This window comes from Notothenia rossii (genome assembly GCF_949606895.1).
Source record: "Notothenia rossii genome assembly, chromosome: 10".
NCBI classification, from domain to species: Eukaryota; Metazoa; Chordata; class Actinopteri; order Perciformes; family Nototheniidae; genus Notothenia; species Notothenia rossii.
The window spans coordinates 46,840,271-46,862,804 of NC_136908.1; the positions used below are offsets into that span (position 1 = coordinate 46,840,271).

The 22,534-nt window shown below is 39.5% G+C and overlaps 1 protein-coding gene across 1 annotated transcript in view; it reads left to right on the forward strand.

Moving 5' to 3' along the window:
- Nucleotides 1-3,944: 3,944 nt before the first annotated feature.
- exoc4 (exocyst complex component 4) overlaps nt 3,945-22,534 on the forward strand; it is a 115,144-nt gene continuing 96,554 nt past the window's right edge. Inside the window, exons 1-8 of the mRNA XM_079652853.1 lie at nt 3,945-4,078; nt 5,032-5,221; nt 6,360-6,554; nt 10,163-10,356; nt 11,796-11,905; nt 13,976-14,070; nt 14,201-14,355; nt 19,268-19,448. Coding sequence (XP_079508979.1) covers nt 3,999-4,078; nt 5,032-5,221; nt 6,360-6,554; nt 10,163-10,356; nt 11,796-11,905; nt 13,976-14,070; nt 14,201-14,355; nt 19,268-19,448 — 1,200 coding nt within the window. The 5' untranslated portion in view covers nt 3,945-3,998. The remainder of the gene's footprint in view (nt 4,079-5,031; nt 5,222-6,359; nt 6,555-10,162; nt 10,357-11,795; nt 11,906-13,975; nt 14,071-14,200; nt 14,356-19,267; nt 19,449-22,534) is intronic.

Sequence of the window (22,534 nt, forward strand, 5' to 3'; positions counted from 1 at the left end):
TCAACACTTTACTGATATTTCTCCCATGGCGTGTCTTTGTTATATATACAGCAGAGTTATTTAATCCTGGGAAATAATGTGTGAACAACAATAGTTGTTGATTTCATTTTCCATGACATGTGTCTGGGTATTGCTATTCATTTTCTAAATCTGCCTTCTGCTCCCAGTAGAGAGGATGGGGAAATACAAAATAAATCCTGCAGTCAGCACCACAGGTGTGGACAGTTCTTGGACCAATGAAGTTGAACTAATGTAATAAAACAAGGATTTACTTGCCAGCAAGGAGGCTTATTCAGCAACAGGTAGCCAGTCAAAACAGACAAACAAATCCAAAGGGAGCAAGGCAAGCAGGAAGATAATCAAACACAGAACAATGAAACATGATAGAGGGGAGCATGCAGGAACAAAGCAGAAAAGGCTTGAAGGCAATTTGATGATATGACACAAAACAGTCATGAGAATAATTTTTGAACTATTTGAAAGTGTGAGAAGGTTAGGCGATCCAAAAAAGTGAAAACCCCAACCAGGATGACCAGTGGACAAGAAAGACAATTTCAAAGAATAGAGTAATGGTGAATAAAACACTGAAGTAAATATGTAAATTAGAGTTGAGCAAGAGGGAGAAGCCTGGACCTCCATCAGAGAATCAGTTCAGTTTTTTATACTGAACATCAATTATTATTTATTTAAATTGTTATTAAAAAAATATATATATATATTCTACAGGCATTAGACAGACTCCAAGCATTGCTATACCATTATATTATTGTTGGTTTTTCATTTTCTTTTACCATATCATATCCAAAAACTCATACAGCCCTGAGCCTTGCGACATTACATTGCTGCTGGAAATTTGATCTGCCTCAAGGAGAGAGGATATTATAAGGGATGACATTTCATGAGAATCATAGTCTTAACTTGATAAGTCATATACACACGCACACACACACACAAACTAATCTAATATATTTTTTTTATTATGCTCCTTTCTGCTGATATTTGTGTTTCACGTTTTCTGCATTGTATATATTTGCGATACTGTGTAAGCATAAATCAATGACAATCTTTTTAAAGAATTGTCATTGATTGAAAAATGTCATAGCCACATATGACTCACATTGGAATGCACAATATACATCTTGAAAACATAGATGTTACTAATTTAAAACTCTTTACCAGGCTGACTGGGCTGTATGTTGAAGAAGACACATATCAAGGTCATCTGAACTAATTGGAAAAGAAAGCTAACAATAAAGAAAGAAAGGATTGAAAGCACAACAGATTAAATGAAGTGGTTATTAAAAAACTGAAAACACAAAGAAGGTAAATGTTTGGAAGGTAATAAGCAGGTATGTAGGGCAGGATCATGCCCTGGAGCCATGATTCAAAGTCAATTTAGACGGACTACATAGTTACGGTGTATACATACCATCACGCAACACATTGAAAAACATGCAGATCCCGAGGTTTCATCGATTTTTCATTTTCTGTGCTCCCCCGAGATAATAGGAATTAAAATGTTTTAACTCTTGTCATATTGTCATGGACAGATTTCCCCAAGGGGACTGCCCCATCACTAAAACAAGTCTATGATGAACAGATTACATAATAAAGAATTAGAACATGCAGTAATACCCTGAGGGCACTCTCTCGAATGCCTCAGGCGGTATTGAATAAAGTGCTTATGGGACAGTGGTTAAATTCCAGAGTGTCAAAGGTTGTTGTTTATGACAGAATTATTATAATAAACATGATTATTATCAAGACTGACTCGCAACTTTGATAATAAGCATGCTGCTGGTGATCAAGTAAATCTATTGGTTATATTTATTTCATGATTGTCTGCAGGGGAGAGAGAACTAGGTTTTCCTGCATGTTCAGTGGTATTTTTCTCTTATCTTACTGCCACCTAACATGTCTGATTATGTGAACATAATTTTCAGCATTACTGAACATGGATTTGTTGCAATTATTTATTTAAAAACCTGCTACTTCATAGCAACTCCTAGATTATACAAGAAGAATTTATTTCTTTATCTTGTTTTATCTTCCAAACCTTTGCATACTTTTATTGCTTTTTGGCAATATTTCTTGCGGCGCTTTGTCTTGTGATGTCAATTAGATATCCAAACATCTTTACTTTATATAATACCTCGCTGTCATCTTTGTAAAATGGTGTGCTCTACTTTACAAATATATGAGATGAATGAAGAGTGTCTGGAAAATAAATTGGTCAAAAACTTTAAGTATAAAATGAGTTTGAGGCCCTTTTTGTTGGTAGTGCATCAAGTTGGAGATATGAGACCAATGTGTTGTTTGATCCAATTCAAGATTATGTGAAAAATCTGCAGGGCATAATAGATGCAGTGTTTTTTCTGTTTCCCTAACCACATTTCCATGGAAACAAGCAAAGAAGTACATACTACCTAATCACCAAGGGATGACATTTTATTATAAATGTCCATGGGGTGTCATTGGATAAGAGAAAATACTTCTTATTTTCTGTTGATAATGATCAAAGCTATTACAACAAAGAAATACATCAAAAATAGATCCCCAAGTTCAAGGATATTAATTATTGAATGACCAGCAGAACCAAGAATACACCTGCTTAAATGCATTATTTTGCTTATTGACATACTGTACTCTTACATTAATTAATAACAGCTTCTGTTTCTTAAAGAACCATATTCACTAATTATGTATTTTAACTTTTAAAGTTGAACAATTGAGCTGTTTTTTGCATAACATCACCTCCTATATATTTTTTTACTGAATCTCTGATGAAGGACACAGTAATTGATATGCAACATTTGCATTTAGATCTATATAAACAGATCACAAAGGCATGTCCTACAAAGACCTTATTGCCCTTGTAGTTAATCCACACACAGGTCAGTCAGTCAAAGTAATCACTTACTTTCCAAAAACACATTAAGCTGAAAGAAATAACCTTGGTGCTGCATTATTGGAGAAAAGAAGCTCTGTGGATTAGTTGGACTGATGGGTCCTGGGCTGCAGGGAGAGGTGATAAGAACTTGAAAATTAAACTTGGATCTGGGAAGCTACGCACCTTCAGAAGAAAAGCTGTGGCTCCCGAATGACACAGCGATTGTTTCTTTTTTTTTGCAATAGACACAAAGATCGCCCACAATGTTATCTCCTCAGTCCACCAGTGCATCAATCAGGGCCCAGGCTCCCGGGAATCGACCCCCTTTGGTCCCGAATCAATGCCCTCTCCCATTCTCATTGGTACAGCAGAGATTGTCAAAGATACAGAGCAAAGACTCCTGCCAAATCCGGCACTATATGTTCTAAATGGGGGAAGCTATTAACTCTCTGACACACTGTCTATCTCCTTTCTTCTCTGCTCAGCCTTTCCCTTATCAGTCTCATGAGGACTGGATTGAAATTGTTGTAAAGAAAACTGTTTTTCGATTGTGATATTTTTAATGCAAAGGAAAATCTTAAAATATGAACATAAAACACAAGTAATAATCTTATGCTGCATCACAACACATCAACTAGGATCAGTATCTGCACAACTGTGCACAACCTACTGGATGTGCCTTTTTATTCATCTAGGGAGATCTGTGTTGACTGAGATCAAATAAACATGCACTTTTTAATAATCTAAAATGATAATGTTATTATAAAATGGCTGTTTTGTCTCAAGCAACATTTTTACTATAAAAGAATAGACCTAAAAAGATAGAACTATTACTGTAAATTGTTAAAATTACTCAGAATGTAAATAGTTTTACCTTTTACAAATAAAGAAACCAAACACAGAATAATTAAACAGCTTATCTAGAATATATATGATAGTTATATACAAATATAATAGTTTTTAAAAATGTGATGGTGACCAAATCTGAAGTCAGAGAAAATGAGCAACACTGCAGGCAGTCCTACTTTCATGTTCATACTACAACTCCCAGAATTCCTTCCTTAACTCGCGCTTGTGTCTTCCTGTTTGGGTGCCGCAGCTGGAAAAAATGGCAGCTGAGACAGGGAGATACAGGACTGCAGTTAGCAAAAACAAAGACCCTTCTGGTCTTCTTATCTCTGTCATAAGGTAAGGCTTGTCTCATTCTTTATATTTACTATACGGCGCTGGTAAGACGTATGAAAAGTCTTAAGGTGGGCTCGCATTTGCTCTGACACTCATTGACAGCTAGCTTGTATGCTAAAGCTACGTTAGCAATATCCTTCCTGCATTTTTTAGACATGTATAAAATGAAAGCACATACCGTTGCAATTTTTTATGAACGATATTGTTTATATGTCGGTTAATATCAACAGCAGTTTTATTTGTTCCTGAAGCAGAATAAAATGTTGAATCTTGGACATTGTTTGCGTCTTCTCCCACAATTTGAAGCTCACCAAGTATTTGTTACAAAATAAAGGGTTTTCATAAAAACCTTGTTTAAATGTACGAAAGATATTGTACATGGGTACATTTTTTACTCCGGTTGGCTCAATGAAGTGCACCAAGCTTGGCTTTCTGGCATGTTTCTTACCCACAGTTGCTGTGAATTCGTAGGACTTCGGAACTAGTAATTCTCATCTATAACTTTGAGATGTATTAAAAAGATGTATTAGGTGAAAAGTATACACTGCAATTAAATGACTATCACTGTGACTCCTGCAGCTACCAGGTGTAACAGGTGTAATGCACTGTTTAAAAAAAAAGTTGCTCTCATTTATTGGAAGTTGATACAATTTATTGGAAGTTGATACAAAAAGAGTAAGAGTTCTCTAAGTGGAGGTCAGGAATATCCATTCAGTGTTTCTGTCAATGTTGCCATGCTGCCTTTACCGGAGGTGTATGTTGGAATATGTCAGTTTTCTTTTTACACCCTCAGCTGCCTTTTAAAATACTTTATGTAAGCTCATACGAAGCTCAATATCAGCTTGTAATGGTTATTTCCTGAGGGTTTCTGCTCTCCACCTCATTCATTCACACTCATGATGTGGATGTGGTAACTGAGTCAAACCTTTTACCTTTCCCTCTTTTTTCCTACGCAGGACTCTGTCCAGCAGTGATGATGTGCAGGACAGGGAGACAGAGAAGGGTCGTCTGGAAGAGGCCTTTGAGACATGTGACAGAGATTTGGACGAGCAGATCGTTCAGCATTATGCCGAACTTACCACCGCCATCAGGACCTACCAGAGCATCACAGAGCGCATCACCAGCTCCCGCAACAAGATCAAACAGGTAGGAATGGGACACTTTATACACAAATGGACACTGAAGGTTCTGGGAAACCAATACTCCTAGTTCACACTAACTTTTTTTTGGAGGGATTTTAGATTAGTGATGTGCAATTAAAAACTGAATTTGTTTATTGAATAATTTTTATTTTGTGTGTTCATACATAATAATTGATTATAGTTTTTTATGTCTTTTGTTATTCTCCAAAACTTACAGACTGACTTAATTAGCAAAAATTAAATAATTAAATATCCTACACTCAAGCCACAATCCTTAGTCTCAGGACATACATTTCTCTATCACACTTAACATTGATCAGCCAATACAGACCTTGCAAAAAAGACAACCCGTGTCCTAGTGCTTCTTTAAGCAAACCGAAGTGTAACCAAGTTCTGTCTTTAAATGAAGACAAGTTATGAACTCTGAAACCGAAAGATCAAAATGTGTTTTGTTTAATGTTCCTGCCTACTCTTTGAATTCTGCATTCTCCAAGCATAGCTCTAAAATCAGCTAAGCTAATCAGCCAGAAGTGCAAACACCTGTGTAGGAGTGCAGAGCTCTTAATGGAATTGCAAATTCTTTCAAGGTACTTGAACTAAAGCACAGAAACACCAACAAATATATTGATGTCTCCCAGACGAACAAATAAAAGTGTACAAAAAAGGGAAATGTGATTATAAATTGTTTGATGTTAGATGCATTTGACTTGACAATATTAATGCTAACCAGTTAATGTCACCTTTTATTACTGTTAGTACTCTGTGCAACTGGACATTTTGATTCTTTGATGAAAGTGAGCCCCGAAAATCCAGTTTGTTAAGGGCCTAGCTGTCATGGCTCTAATCTTCCTTTACAGCTATGGCCTCATGCTCTTTTCACATTCCATGCTGGCAAACTCTGAGCTCAATCAAAAATTCACTTTTTTGACTTGATTCAAGCAGTTACACTTAGATATTAAAGAGTATTTAAATAATAGTTTGGGAAAAGCATTGCTTTACCATTAAACAGTTCTCAAAGTTATCTGAATGATGACACACACATGTATGGTTCAAACATTTAGAAGTATAGATGGACTTACTTTGTGCTTTTTATCACTCAGCTTTCTCAACAACACCTTTTTTTATTTCAACTCCCTCTTCAGGTGAAGGAGAACCTCCTGTCCTGTAAGATGCTGCTTCACTGCAAAAGAGATGAGCTGAGGAAGCTGTGGATAGAGGGCATCGAGCACAAGCACGTCCTGCAGCTGCTGGATGAGATCGAAAGCATCAAGCAGGTGCCTCAACGGCTGGAGGCCTACATGGCAAGCAAGCACTACCTTCATGCCACAGATATGCTGGTGAGTAGACTGATAACGGCTGACATGTCTCTACACCAGAGCTTTTTTGTGTGTGTGAACATGTGTGTGAGTTTTGTCAGTTAGATGGAGAGGCAGACAGACAGAAAGGGGGAAAGGAAATTGCTTGTTAGATTTGGTTTGGTGTTGTTTGATGGTGGAGAAAGTGAGAAATGGAAAAAAGAAAAGATTGTTGTCTTGTGAGAAAACCTATTTACATAATGTAAATGCGTATCAGGCAATACAGAGGCGCTACCGTGCTTCTGAGACTCACGGTGTGCACAGTACACATCTATAAACAGCAGCCTCTATGAAGTGTTAATGCTAAGATTGATTTCTTGGCACCAGTCATCCCTCTAAAGAATCGTTTTCTAGCCGTGAACAGTCCAGCGGGTGCAACTCTTTTACTTCAAGAGAGCATCATCTCAGTGTGGTGAGGGCGCTGCAGGTGTGTGTATGTTTGCGCGTACTCCTGTTCTTTTGATGTGTGTTTTGCAGTACGCTCGGCAGGGGAGCTGGAGGATGGTATTGAGGACTAAACGACCAGACTCTTTGATCCCTCTTCTCCTTTCTTTTACCTCCACTTCCTCTCTCCCTTTCTCTGTCACACCCACACATATTCCTCCAGACTTTGGTAATAATTAGGTTGCTAGAACAGTGTTATCTGAGGAGGAGGAGGTAAAAGGAGGGATGATAGTATGCCCAAAGGACCATGAAATATTCTCTTTGTGGAGGTGGAAAGAATTGGAACTTCATCCAACCTGTGCTCAGTCAGTGTGTTTGAAAGGTGGTGGAAAGTTCGAAGTCAGTACCACACACTAAAGCCAAATTAGAGGAGTTAGTTATGATTATAAAGTGGCAGACCAGCATCCTTTAAACTTATATTTTGTTAGTTTTGGAACTTCCCTTATTTATTTCTAAGTTTCTGCACTTTAAAGCTAAAACGAACAGCTTGCAACGAAGCAGTATATACATGCTGGATACTCAGAGGTCAAATACAAAGTGTATTTTTCTATAGAGCAAGTCAATTAATGTGTTTTTGAGAAAAGTTGGTGTATTGTTTACTCATAGAAGCCATGTATTTACCTTTTTTTTAAGTTATTTCAAAATACTTTCTTTCTCTAAACAAGTAAAACATGCTTATTTCTGGTTCACATAATAGTTAATGTGTATGGAGTCTGTTTAAAGATTTGTGAATTAGAAAAAGAACCTTTATATATTACTAGATACATATTATTGATCAGATAATGATCCACATGTTTATTTGAGTACCTAAAGACATTTTTGCATTGTTCTCTAAATGTTTTTCCCACATACATTGTATACTTACCTATACAATCCCACACATGTCCCTCCACTGTAACATCACACTGCCTGTGTAATTTCTCTCAGAGTCCCTGAAGTGTTCATTCCCATCATGCTGTCACTCATTACTGCACTCATCTGTCAGATGAACATCTCCCTCGTTTCCCCATGCACCTTATGTTTCCTCTCCCTTCCTTATCACTATCTCCCTCTTTCCTTCTTTCTTTACCACAAAGTTATACATGTGTTGACTCATGCAGGGTACTGGATGTATTTGTTCTTTATTTGCTGTGTAGTGTGGTAAGTGTAGATTAGCCAGGGATACTTCCTAGCTTCCATCTCTCCTTCAATGTCTCTCACTCTCGTGTGTGTGTGTGTGTGTGTGTGTGTGTGTGTGTGTGTGTGTGTGTGTGTGTGTGTGTGTGTGTGTGTGTGTGTGTGTGTGTGTGTGTGTGTGTGTGTGTGTGTGTGTGTGTGTGTGTGTGTGTGTGTGTGTGTGTGTGTGTGTGTGTGTGTGTGTGTGTGTGTGTGTGTGTGTGTGAGATTCTGTGTGTGTGTGTGAGATTCTGTGTGTGTGTGTGAGATTCTGTGTGTGTGTGTGTGTGTGAGATTCTGTGTGTGTTATGTGAGCTTTATCTCTAGGGTTGACAATTAGAATTCAGACTATGCTCTCTGTCTGCTATTGAATGGCAGTCTTAGGCCCCATGGGTTTGGTTAAAAAACGATACTGGCTTTAGTTCCATAACATGTCCTCTCCTCTCCTATATCTCCTCTCATTCCCTTGTTCCTGTAGTGTCACAAAACTCAGGTGCACACAACTGCTGACACAACCCCCCCCCCCCATGGTGCTCAGAGCTTACTGATAAGCTGTCATACTTCTTTTCTGTTCTCCTCTCCTTTCTTCTCTTCTCTTCACTTGTGTCCTTCTCACCATCTCTCTTGCTACCCTGCAAATCCACAAGAGGCTTCATATCGCTCATTAAGCTGACAGGCCCGTCCCCCTAATGATGTTAACCAGCCTTCCTCTGTCATCCCAGCCCAATGGTAATGAGATATTCCCCCCTACACTCAGACACATAAGTGTTAAATGATTTACAGCCATACAATCACACACATATAATCATACACACATCTGGGAGGTGTGAACACAGACACACAAACGGTGACACACAGAGCCTTGCATGCACGCAGAGTTATTGTATTAAACCAAAGCGGGCTGATCATGCAGCGCATTAGCTCATCTTGTCACTAATGCGCCTCTCATTTGCATCAACACACACTTGACCCATGCACCCTGCCCCCCCCCCCCCCCCCCCCCCCCCCACCAGCAGCTACCCATTCCCTTCTGGCTCGCCCTGGCCATGCAAATATTTTTCAAAGCACTATCATCTGGCCATTAGTGCTCTTGAAATAGACATAGTAATGCACATTTATACACAAATACAGCCTTGCACATTTTATTTAATGGCATGAAGATGTATTAATTGCAAGCATGCTGCTGTTGCTGCTGCTGTTAATAAAAAAACTGAGCAAAGAGAGAAGCAGGGAGAGTAACGGGGACATTTCAAAAATAAAGAGCGTGAGTCGGGAGGGCGTGAGAAGACTTTTAAATCATTTGTTGGAGGAAAATACATTTTTCATATATTGTAGATAATGCTATGTACATTTCCCGAATCCCGTACCCTCTGCTGATACTCTGGCTGGAGAACATGAGTTGCATCTAAGTTTATTTTTTGGGCATGTCTATGATAGCTTGTGGAAAATGAGTGTCAAGACTGGGATGTTAACGGCTGATCTTCATGGGGAACCATTGGGTTTCTTCATCATTGGGGCAGAAGGTGTAACTTCAAATGGAATCGTTCAAAGCTGGTCTGACAGGTACATTTTACCGTCATAACACAATATAAGATTTGGACGGTTTTATTCTATAACCACAGGTTGGTGAGTGGATCAATTACATGTTTTGTCAAATAGAGATCCTCTCCTCGTTGTGTGTCTTGTACATCCTTGTCCTACAAAGGTGAGTTATGTGCAATTGTAAAAGAAGAATGAATGTGCAGCCTTCCCACCTCCAGGCTGTGTGATGATTTGCCATGAACCTTTTATGAAAATTGGCCATAGAATTGATGGCCTTTTAGACTTGCGCTTCCCTACCTCTCTCTCTGTTCTGATGTCTTTCTGTGGATTTCTACTGTGGGCTTTCCAGTGAAGGCAAATGCCAAAAGAAAATCTCCATCAGACACTATGAAACGTGAAAAGTCCAGCTCAGGACAACCTGTGATTAACTGGTATTTTGTCATATGCAGGTGTCAGCGGTGGATTCCTTGGAAGGCCCCCTTCTGCAGGTGGAGGGGCTTGGAGATCTGCGACTCGAGCTCCACAGCAGGAAGCTCAACATCCACCTTGTGCTCATCGATGAGCTGCACCGCCACCTCTACATCAAGTCCACCAGTCGTCTGGGACACAAGAACAAGGACAAAAATGCTGCACGTCTTCCAGGGTAAGCGGCATATTTTGTAATCATATGGTTACCAATTAACAGCAAGATTAACCAGGTAGAAAACAATTCATTTTTTTCCCTTTATTAACATCCCTCTAAGATGTGTTCCTCTTCTGACTTTTTATTTATCTTTTTACTCAAAGTTTTCACTAATTTACAGAGTAAGACAGATGTAGTGAGATTAGATAGATTGTTATAAAAATACAAATTTGAGCTGGTTTGTTTGGTCCGAGTCCCCAAAAGCCTTTCTTGTTTGATTATTATGTAGTCATAGGAAATGTAGCCTTCTAAGTCCTCCTTCTTTTAAAAGGTCTGACTGTACAGATGTCTATTAATTATGAGTTAGTTCATTCTCTGGACAACTTTCCAATTATTTACTATATGTAAACCAAGCCAATTACTGAGAAAAACAATTAGACCTTGAATAACTCAACTTTTTATGTTTGTACTACAGTATCTGCTGTGAAGTTTCAAAGAAACAGGAGAAAAACACATCATTTATTGTAAAGAAGTATACATTACTGATTAACTCATGGGGAATCGGGAGGTATGAACATGGAGCCATGATTGATGATACTGTCTGTAATACATCTTATATGTATTAATAAGCCCATTTTATTGTTTGGTTTCCTGGAAAAACACATTTCAACCTAGGAAAAACAGTTGCCAATTAATAGCAGTAGAAAAATAAGCCGATAGAATAGACATAGAGTTTCCGTGTGACACCGGAGCTGCTTTTATATGATGATTTAGGTTTTGCAGCCACTAGGAGAATAACTTAAGCTATGCCTCCGTGACCCGAGGGCCAGTCTCTTAGTTTCTTGATGCGGGCGTATAAGCTATTAGGGATAATGCAGCACAATGGCTTCAAACACGCTGTTGATGCTGCTGTGTTCCGTGGATGGCATTCAGCTTAAGTGTTGTTTGTGCTTTTACATGTGTGTCTGTGTGTGGGGTGCAGTAATTATGTTGGCTGTGGGTTGCTGAGGCACAGTGATTTATTACTGAGGGTCAGCCGGTGACAGGTCCTGGCCTTCCTGTATTGGGTCGCCTCTAACAACAAGCCAGCCTCCATACACCCCACTCACTTAGCAGACACACTGTGTTTATACCGCCCAACTTAAGAGAGCCGGATTGCTTCCACCTCAGGCTTAAGCCATGATAAATGGTTTATTGGAAAGCAGCACCAATCCTACCCAGATGCAATCATTATTTTTGTTATAAAATTAGATTGTTTTTCTGAGAAATGGCCAGGTTAGTTGGTGCATTTCTGGGCATTATAAACTTTTCTATGTGTATAAGAAGCTATAACTCAAGATTTTTAGAGTTAATCTGGGTATATTCCTCTCATAATCATGCAATATATATTATTGTATTTGCATGTCATTTTAGAAAGTTAATTATTCTATCCAGACTGATTATTGTTTTTGTCTTCACAGCTCTGCGGCTAAAGATACATCTCCAATGCCTGTGTTGGATGTGAGCAGCATGTCCACCCCACGCAAGCTTTTGGATACATCACAGTTCAGCACACCTGGATCAGGCAGTGGTACGAACCTTAGATATCTCTAAATATGGTAGTATGAGGGAATATGGGCGTTAGCTTGGCAAGAGTAAGGCGAAACGATTATGTGAAGGAAATGAGATACAAAAAGAACTGGGGGTTTTAAGAGGGTGTTTCATGAAAAAAACCATTTGTTATGTGGTTTGTTTTCCAATAAAGTTGCATACATTACGGGAGAACTACAGAGATAAACACATCAACAAAGCAGTGTTGTTGATCTCTTTGGAAAACAAAGTGTGTGGATTTCAGTTTGCGATTTTACTTCCACTGTGCTGATATCCTTAGTGATAATGAAGTCATTAGCTTACACCCATTTGCATGTCATTACGGGTGTGTATTGCCTCTCGCACACATAGTATTATTGAATGCACACAGAAACTGCTGATCCAAACCATTGTGCAGTGCAATACACACACCACTGACTTTTGCACATACACACTTCTCTCCTTGCAGTATACTGTATGTCATAATGTCCTTGACTATGATCATCATATACAATTCCCACGCTAACATTATAATCATCTTGTCCCCCCTATCTGTACCATTAGTCACCCAGCATCTCTGTCTTCACAGCAGGGGAAAGGCATTCATTATGCACAAACTGGTAACGAGCGCTTTAACAGGGTCTCATAATGCAGACTATAACTGTATTCAGGAATGTATGAATTCTCTCATGGTTGTAGGGGCGTAGAGTCAGCACTGCATTCCTTGCAGGCAGAGAACAGAGGAACGCAAACAAGAAGATAATGAAAAAAGTTAATCCGGCAATAACTTGCTGTTCCCTTGGTATTTCTGAGTTTTTATATTAAGCCTGACACTTTTTTTCACCACCTACTCTTGGCGTTCTAACTTAGCAACTCACGGTTTCGTTTAAGCTGGGTGGATGCCATGCAACCATACTCCGTCCTGTGCATACCACTCAATGCCACAAACATATCAACTAATTGCTGCCGCTTCTTCAATTATCCCTTGGGATGAAAAAAGATTTATCCTAATATTTGATATCCTCTTGAAAAATAAGGGTTCACTAAAAGCAACGATGCGGCCAACATTTATATCCAGTTGTTGTTTATTTCTTTGTCTCTTTTGCATTTAGCCCTTTCTTCACTGAAAGCTTATGTCACCTAAAACCGTCATTTTCCCCGCACACTCACGTGTTTTGGAAAACACAAATGCATGAATTACCACTAATAGATTATGAATATCTGTTCAATTCGCCCACCCTGTAGACCTAAAAGTAAAAGTAAAAGCTAAACCACAGTTTTCCCATCATTATGCAAGGAGAACACTGGCAATTAGCTACCTCCAGGCAGTAAGTGCCCATACACCGTCATGCTAACAACTGCGGTCACGACACAGCAGCCGGCTTCCATCAATGGCCTAGCTTGCCATTTTGTCTAATAGCATTAGAGCACCTCATTTGTAGCTTGTAATTGTCATAATTATGACACAAGCTAGAGTTGGAATGGAGGAAAAGAGGAAATACACCCAAAGTCCATTAACTTGCCATAAACATTAACCGTCTTAACGTGCCTGATGGGGAATAGGGACGCCCCATCTAATGGAAATTAGAGCATCACTCGACGCTGCCACTCTCAATTTAGCTCCTAATGTGGCTAAGTCAGATGGAAAGAATATGAATGAGGGGAGGATAACAGGATTGGTGCAGGTGTGCGCACTTATATCTGAAGCCTCACCTTAAATTTGTTTTAGTGCGCTATTAAAAAGGTGAAGGTTCAATCTTGGTTTTTACAAATCTATATGTAGATTTCAGATGTTTGTTTGTCGATGTTACATGGCATATCTCCCAAAGTCTTTCACGACTTCATCGCAAAGTGGCTACGAACAACCAACATAGAAATAGAAACAACTGGTTTTTAAATGTGCAAGAACATTTTGTGACATTTTTGCTACCATTTTTGTAATTGTCTTTTTAACTGTCCGTTGTTTAAATAATTGTATATATTCGGCTGTACATTTATAAGCAGTTGTGCTAACCGTAGACGGTATTTGCTAACTTACTGTATGTTTATGTTGTGTATTTACTTTCTTTAGTGCGTGAGCAGGATGTGCGGGAGTTGAACCAAGCAGACCTCACTGAGGTGGATCCAGAGGAAAACAGTGCTGAGTTCATGGGCATCCTCATCAAGGTACATACATGAACACTTTTAAACAATATAGACACTGTGAGAAGTCAACTTCAGCATTTGGTTTTGGTTGCTATTTTGGTGATCCTAGTCTTTCTTGACTTCAAGTTTTTGTATCCTCCTTTTTCTTCAGGCACTGGCCAAATTGAAGAAAATCCCTGAGACAATTAAAGCCATAATGGAGCGACTGGAACCTGAGCTGAAACAGATCGTCAAGAGATCCACCACTCAGATAGCAGACCATGCCTACCAGAGAGGAGAAAACCTGGCCCAGGAGAGCAAGCCAAGGTACAGTAATGAGAAAGGGAGGATAAGAAAACACGCATTGAAGAAAGAATGTCACTGGGGAAGTGGAGAATTCTTCAGGTTAATAATAGATACTAAATGAGAAGGGAACGACTGATACCTTTTAATAGATAGCCATGAAGAAGGAATCATAAGCACTTGTGTACAAAAGAGGAAAGCCATCTTATAAAAGTTATAATGTGCTCTTGTTGTATTAAAGCAGTTCACCGTTTTCACAGTATACCATGAGATAATGAACAGCTATACCAATTGGTATAGAAAGAACTGACAGAAGAGTCTGGCTGAGCTTTCACGCATCTACAGTATATTAATTGTTCATAGGACATATTTTTAAAAGCTAACAACTACTGTAATGTTATTTGTCGTTGTTGTGGATAATTTAACATTCTACAGTGTTGCTGACATGTAAATGAACAGGTTTTAGTCTTTATATTTCTGATTGTGGACAGATTTTCACACACCAATATTTCGCAACTGCGTAAGATACAGTCCTGAACCTTTACAGAAATATAGCTCAGATCAAAATGGTCGTGTTCGAATCTTAAAACATAACCGTAAAATTGCAATTTGTTTTGAGACTGTTGGACTCTTATCTGCCTGACAGAGAATAAGGAGAAGAATCAGCAATGGTTCTATACAATGATTAGTGTTAAGCAATATGCAAAAAAAAAGACCTTAGTAAAGCTGTCACTTGTAATCCCCTCAGTACTGTAGCTGTGCAGGAATTTTATTAAAGCAGCTGGCTTGCATATTCTTGTGTAATTATAGTATTCCCATTAGATGCAGTTCCCCAGCGTCATTAAGTACAAGGTGGCCACTCTCTCCAGTGGTTGGTTGAGTGTATTGTTACTACTAATACAGTACAGCTGTAAGTAGTTTATATGTCATTGATAAGTCAGCTGTAATTTAAAATGTTTACACACAAAAAGTATTTGAGGTTTGTTTAGTGCTGGCAGCGAAGGCAGTGGTTTTGAATGCAGTCCCTCTGTGTTCATAGTCAGACAGTCAACCAGGTATGAAACATAGTAAAGGCTATGAGTGGAAGAGCACCTGCCTCAGACCATGAAAACTGATCCTCTGCTGCTTTAAACCCAGACAAGTCATGGTTAAACACACCCGTATACACACAAACAACTTTCCACCTGCCGTAGAGGACTGCTCCATTTTAAGAGCAGTCCCATCAGCTGCTGCAGACACACACATGCAGTGAGCAGACTTGGGGAACACAGGTCTCAGTCCACTGATCCTGAACCATTTAAGAGGAACGTCTTGTTTTCTGTCAGGGATGTTCTCTCTGGCCTCGTCTGCTTTCCCTCTCCGGTTGCCTGGCGAATCTCATCTGACCTCAATGTAACAGGCCACCGTGTAGCTCATTGCCAGCTCTACTCCTTACAGATTGTTATAAAATTGCCTGCGTGAGCGTACGTGTGTGAGCGCTTAACACTGTATTCGTGTCAGACCGCTTGCATCCGGGCGAACCCTTAAAGGTTTGTGTGTGTGTGTTTGTACTCGGATGCATCCACACCTAGTTTTGGCTATGTTCACTACAATTTAAAGTCGAGGCTTGTTGCTATGGAAACTCCACCCAGTGTACCACTTGCAGGGAACAATGGTCTTGCGTATTGCACACTATATTGTATAGCACTGCGGACTAGCAGGCAACACTCAAGCACTTTAGAGCAAATAAACCCGTGTGCGGCTTAACTCTGGGAGGTTTACGTTCTCATTCGTGTCCTCTGTGATCAGCTACGCTGAAGTGCAATTTTATTTCCAACTAAGATTTTTACTTTTAATAAGATACTCCACACAGGTTCCCACTCCATGCGCCAAAGCTATTAGCATGCACCACTGATCTGTGATTAGTCCAGTTTAATTTCCATCAAAAGCAGACTTTTTTTTAACTCCCTTTTTTCATTTTGTTTTACAAAAACAGAGACTTTTTGCTTTTTGCTTTGCTTTTTGAAGTGATTCTCAATCCCTTAGAAAAAGAGCTGATTTAAAAATAAAGAAATGCTTGAATGACCAAAGAACATTTAAGATAAGGGCAGAGTATTTTAAATCCAATTTAAAAACAAGAAAAGGATGTTGATCGTGAGATTGATTGCTTGTCCCTCTTGTACCCGTGTTCAGTAGAGTGGGCATTGGAGATGTTTGGGTGAATGTGTTTCTACTTGATTTGTGTTTGACAGAAAGATGACATGGCACATTGCATACTTCAAAAAATGGTTCTATAAACACTATGCAGAAAAGAAAAGACACACAATAACACATTACCCGGGAACTGCACCGGCACTGCATCTATTAATCATCTTAAACATTAGATAAATTACATAATCAAGGAAGGGCCTCCTGACATACTCAAAAACATGCTGTATATCTTCTACAATGGAAGGTTTGACAGCATCCGTCGCAACCACAAGCCCCTTTTTACTGTAATTTTGTTTATCTGTAGCTGACAACCTTCCTTATGATAACCTAATGTAGACACCATCGTTGTCGTCCCCAACTGAAACACACACAGAGGTGGTGTTGGTCAGTTAGTAAGGGGCGTGCAGGTCCACGTGTATGCTCCCGACTGTTCATCAGCCATGTGAGTGTCAGCTTCGATCCTGAGGGGAAATGAGAACAGGCCTCAAAGAACAGACTATATGGATTAGGATGGCCTCCACTGGGAGATAATGAGGAGGTCTGGGCTATCTACACTGTGTGTGTGTGTGTGTGTGTGTGTGTGTGTGTGTGTGTGTGTGTGTGTGTGTGTGTGTGTGTGTGTGTGTGTGTGTGTGTGTGTGTGTGTGTGTGTGTGTGTGTGTGTGTGTGTGTGTGTGTGTGTGTGTGTGTGTGTGTGTGTGTGTGTGTGTGTGTGTGTGTGTGTGTGTGTGTGTGTGTGTGTGTGTGTGTGTGTGTGTGTGTGTGTGTGTGTGTGTGTGTGTGTGTGTGTGTGTGTGTGTGTGTGTGTGTGTGTGTGTGTGTGTGTGTGTGTGTGTGTGTGTGTGACAACAACAAGCGGTGACAAGGTCAGAGCCATCCATTTTACCCATGTCCAGCTCCATGTATGCAAACATGACCATGAATTGTTTGTCCCTTTCTTTAAGTTGGTGTCACGTTGTATTCTTTTTTTTCTTGTCAGTCATTCATGTTTATGCATGAAAGGGGGAGAGAATTCCTCGACTGGTTGGCGTCTCGCAGCTCCTCTCTTTCTTCGTCTTACGAACGTCTCCCATTCACTGAGTTATAGCTCATAGTGATTGGTGCCTGCTTTCCTATCCATTAATAACATGTATTCACTGCTTCTGCCAGTCTAGTGACAGGCAGCCAACCAAAATGCCCCTCAGTGAAACATCCATCTTGCCGTTACATTATCCGGCACCTCCCCAGGAAACCTTGGCCACTCCACAAAACCTTTAGCATGCGTTTTTTTTTGCACAGCATTTTAAATAGCTTGTAATTTGTTTCAACTTGGCATTTATAAGGTGAAGGCTCAGGTGCTTTTGAGTTAACTTTATAAAAGATGGTTTGTTTTTGGCAGACAACTTTTCTATGTAAGTATTTGACCCAGAGCAGGGAGCTGTGACCCTGTGTGTCCTGCCAGCTTGAGTACAAGATTCGGAACATTATAATTATTATGTATAGAAGTAGTAGTAGTTACATATACAGTATATTTCATAGTGTAAGATTATACATGCATCTTCTATGACACAGCTGGTTTGGTTTTGGAGTGGTTTCCCTATCTGGGACTTTAAATTGGTCTTTAAAATAATTGTAGTTGCCTAGAATAAGGAAAAAACAGTTTCACACACCACTGATTAAATCAAACCCAATTAAAAGGCCAGAGGATAGTACTAATCGAACAGTCTTGCACAAACAGTGGGATTATATTTGTATTAACTCTAATAACTCCACTAAAATAAAGTGGGCACTCACTGGCATGGGTGCACCGTGTATTCATTCAGACTAAACTCATGTAGCCTTTGTTCTCTCTTTACTTTGAAAGCTTTGTCCTTGTGCAGAAAGCAGGTACAGCACAGTGTGCATGAAAGCATTAGTGTAGATGAGGCAAGTGTGAGTTTTCAATCCAGAGCGCAGCACTCAGATCAAGTGGAAGGTCTTTTTGGTTTTGGCTGTGCTCTCTTCTCCAGCCAGAGCCATTTAGAGTTAATGAGAGTAGCTGTTCATCTGAGTTGAGGTTGGGCAGCTTTCCTCATAGCCTCGCCAGGTGCTAGGTTATTACTGCAGAAGATACTGCAGAAGAAATGGCGGTGAGTATCAGCTGAATATGAAATGTGAACAAAAACAATGAGCCGAAACACCTAATTGGTGTAAATGTGAATCACACTCTAATCATTTTTGGGTGTTGCTTCCTGTTATTTCCTTCAATGCAGATATACCTTGCCTTTGGTTTTTTCCACATCAAGAAATACTTTGGATTTTTACATAGTTTTAAAATGAGATTTTATTTACCTATTTTGTGAGGGTATGTATAGTGAAACAGGGATCCTCCTTTCACCATGCGTCTTAGCACATACATCCCTCTGGTGATGGGAGTAAAGAGGTTTTACTAAATGTAAGTGGAGCAATAATCTCCTCACATTTGACAAGTGTCATCTCGATTAAACTGGATGCTGTTTATTTTGCCACTCAATATCTCTCAACTGTTTTAACGGATACGATACATCTGGAGCTAAGGCAACCATGCAGGAGCATAGAAACCATTCTTTAACTATGGAAGCATTTCAATCCAAGAGCATGTGATGTTCCAAAAGTAAGAAAGTGTGCCACATGTTTCCTATTTAGCATTACTACTTATGAATGTCTTCATCTCTGCCCCTTTCCCCCTCTCCTCTTCATGTCTCTCCTGCTCTCTTCCCCACTTGTTTCTCTGTGGCTCCCTCTACAGGCTGCTGCTGGAGCTGCTGGAGCTCCTGTTTGATAAGTTCAAGGCAGTGGCCCAGGCTCACAGCGTGGTGCTGACCCACCTGCAGCAGATCGCTGTGCAGTGCCCGGGCGGGGCCCACCAAGAGGGCATCAAACTCTACGAGCAGGCCGACGTCTCTGCCAAGATCCAGACCGTTCTGCAGGTCAGATATGTGCATCAGTAACAGAAGACATATATACCAAGACCATTGGAATATTTACTTAGCATACAACTATGCTTTTAGCAGCAGCAGCTTTTAATAATATCTGTTAATGAAATGTTGTGTATTAAGGGAAAGTGGATAACACAACAATAAGTGTGCCATGTGTTTCAGTCCAGTAGATTGTAATAGATCTCTTTGACAGTAAAACAAGAGAATACATATATCAAGCCTACTTTAGTGTACAGTATGGCATTATTGTTCCCATTAACCCTCCGGTATCATTCGAGTGGACTACGCAAATTAGTCTTTCGAGACAAAAATGTCCACTGAAAAATACTTTGATAAAAACATTATATTAAAAGGTTTTTTTCACAACTTTTTTGGGTTCAATCTTTAAAGCAACTTCCGCTCTAATAGAAAATACCAAAAATGTATTCATTTTCAGGATTTTAACCCTTTAAATGCCATTTTGAATACATGAAACCGCTGATTTTTTTCATGATGAAAACAGAGAAAATGAGTTATTTCCAAAAAATACATATCTGGTGACTGGCTCTTTTTTTTTTATAACAGTCTTGGATATGTCAAAGATTAGCAGCAAAATTGATTTTTTTGCATTATTAGTTTTTGCACAAAATCAGATTGCACAAAAAAGTTACATATTAGTCTTTCGGGACAAAAATGTCCACTTCCAAAAACTGCTCTAAAATGACAAAAGATTAATATTTTTAAAAACTTTTTGGAGTTAAATCTTTCAATCAACTTCAGTCCTGATCAAAAATACCAAATGTTAACTTATGTTCAGGATTTTAACCCTTTAACTGCCAGTTTGAAAACATGAATTTTGTGTTTTCTATTAAAAACATGCACAAAAAGGCAGTTATTTTCCATATAATGAATGTTGGGGGGGTCGGCTTTTTTTTTTTATCACAGTCTTGGATATGTCAAAGATTAGCAACAACATTGATTTTGGTGGATTATTAGTTTTTGCACAGAATCAGATTAAACAAAAAACTCACACATTAGCCACTCGTGTCCCATCCACTCCACTTTGATCTCTCCGCCATACCGGTATAAAATCATGCATTTTGTAATGTCAGGGTTTTATATTGGAGGAAAATAGTTACATTTGTCCTTTTTTACTGTATATCACCAGATGTGACATTTTACCATTGAATTACATGCTTGTCATTTCTTGGTTTCTTTGCCTGTTGTGTAATGGGGCCCTGCCAGCCATTGGAATACATGTATGCAACTAATATGGTGTTGGTATGGAGTTGGAATAGTGGTATCAGCTGAGAAATGTGTGTTTGTGTGTGTGTGTGTGTGTCTGGATGTACAGTGTGTGTGTACAGAGACAACAATATACAGTAGATTTGGTTTACAGCAAGTCGCAGTTTTCGCCTCATATCTTTCTTTCTTTCTCTCTCTTTTTCTCTCACTCCCTCATTCCCAAACTCATACACACTCGTACATATTAAACCTCCTTATACCTTGTATGTGTGTGAGTGATTGTGTGTGAGAATGAGACAGGACTAAGTGTGCTCTCATGGCGTTTTGTTTTTCATTTGTGCTGTTTCATGTGTCTTAGAGGTAAACAGATGTATGATCTTGACCCAGCTTGACCTCGATGTTTTGAATTGTTTGGAACTTCAAAGTCCTTTGATAATGTCTCTTTAGCAAACAGACATACACAGCGATACATACACTCCTTGAAGTAAATAAAAACACCTGGCTGCAAAGCCAAAGCTTCAAACATGTGTAGTTTGGCTGGATGGTCATTTCATTCCTGTGATACGCAACAAGCAGTAAGATGAAGAGGAGCTTCTCTGTGGGACAAGAGGTCTCATGCAGCCCGTAACTTCAGCTGCAGGACTCATCCTCTGAAACAGAAACACCCTGAGAAGGAGAATCTGGTGTGGATCTGCCTGTGCTTGAAAGGAGTCAGCACAAGGATAAAACACTTTTTTGCCAAACAGTTCATTTATCGGATGGGGGCAGAGAAGAAGGAACAATTCTGCCCCGAATCCCACGTTGATACAGAGGAATCAATAAGGTCCTTTGCTGAGGAGGTTGAGGAGCTGCTGAGGAGCTGCAGAGGAGCTGCTGAGAAACAACACGATGGTGATGAGGTTGAGATGTATGAAGGACTACAAAACCTTTTGGATGGAAAAAGCCTGAAGTGCTTAGTGATCCCCTCCTCAATCACACCACAAAAGGGATGATAGCACCAGATTGCCCCAGGAGTAACAAGAATATTCATTGCGCCGCCACGTGAAGCCATGCTTAGAGAAATGATCAGATGTTTGTGCTGGAGTCTGATCGTTCTTTGTCTGACCCTTCCCCTAAAAGTGGAGAGGACACAGAGGATCCCATCCCGTAGCTGCGCTACATTCCTCTGCACTATCCTATCCAATGTTTGCTCAAACATCTGTGGCATCAACATCCCTCCAGTTTACCACCGAACGTCCCCCATGCAGGTGTGTCATGTCGACAATACTGCTGATGATCTCAGGGGTAAAGAATAAATCCAAGAAGGATTCCACGTCATGAATTCTTATTTATGCCACTCGTAATGGCATAACGCGTGGGCCCTGAAACCAAACCTCTGGCAGCAGGAATGTAGCGCGGCATTTCCTCGTGAGAGGGAAACCAGATTTGAAAATGTTTTTTTCTGAACATAAGTTAACATTTGGTATTTTTGATCAGGACTGAAGTGGATTGAAAGATTGAACCCTAAAAAGTTTTAAAAAATATTAATCTGTTGTCATTTTAGAGCAGTTTTTGGAAGTGGACATTTTTGTCCCGAATGACTAATATGTAACTTTTTTGTGCAATCTGATTTTGTGCAAAAACTAATAATGCAAAAAAAATCCATTTGCCTGCTAATCTTTGACATATCCAAGACTGTTATAAAAAAAAAAAAGAGCCAGTCACCAGATATGTATTTTTTGGAAAATAACTAATTTTCTCTGTTTTCATCATGAAAAAAAACAGTGGTTTCATGTTTTCAAAATGGCATTTAAAGGGTTAAAATCCTGAAAATGATTACATTTTTGGTATTTTCTATTAGAGCGAAAGTTGCT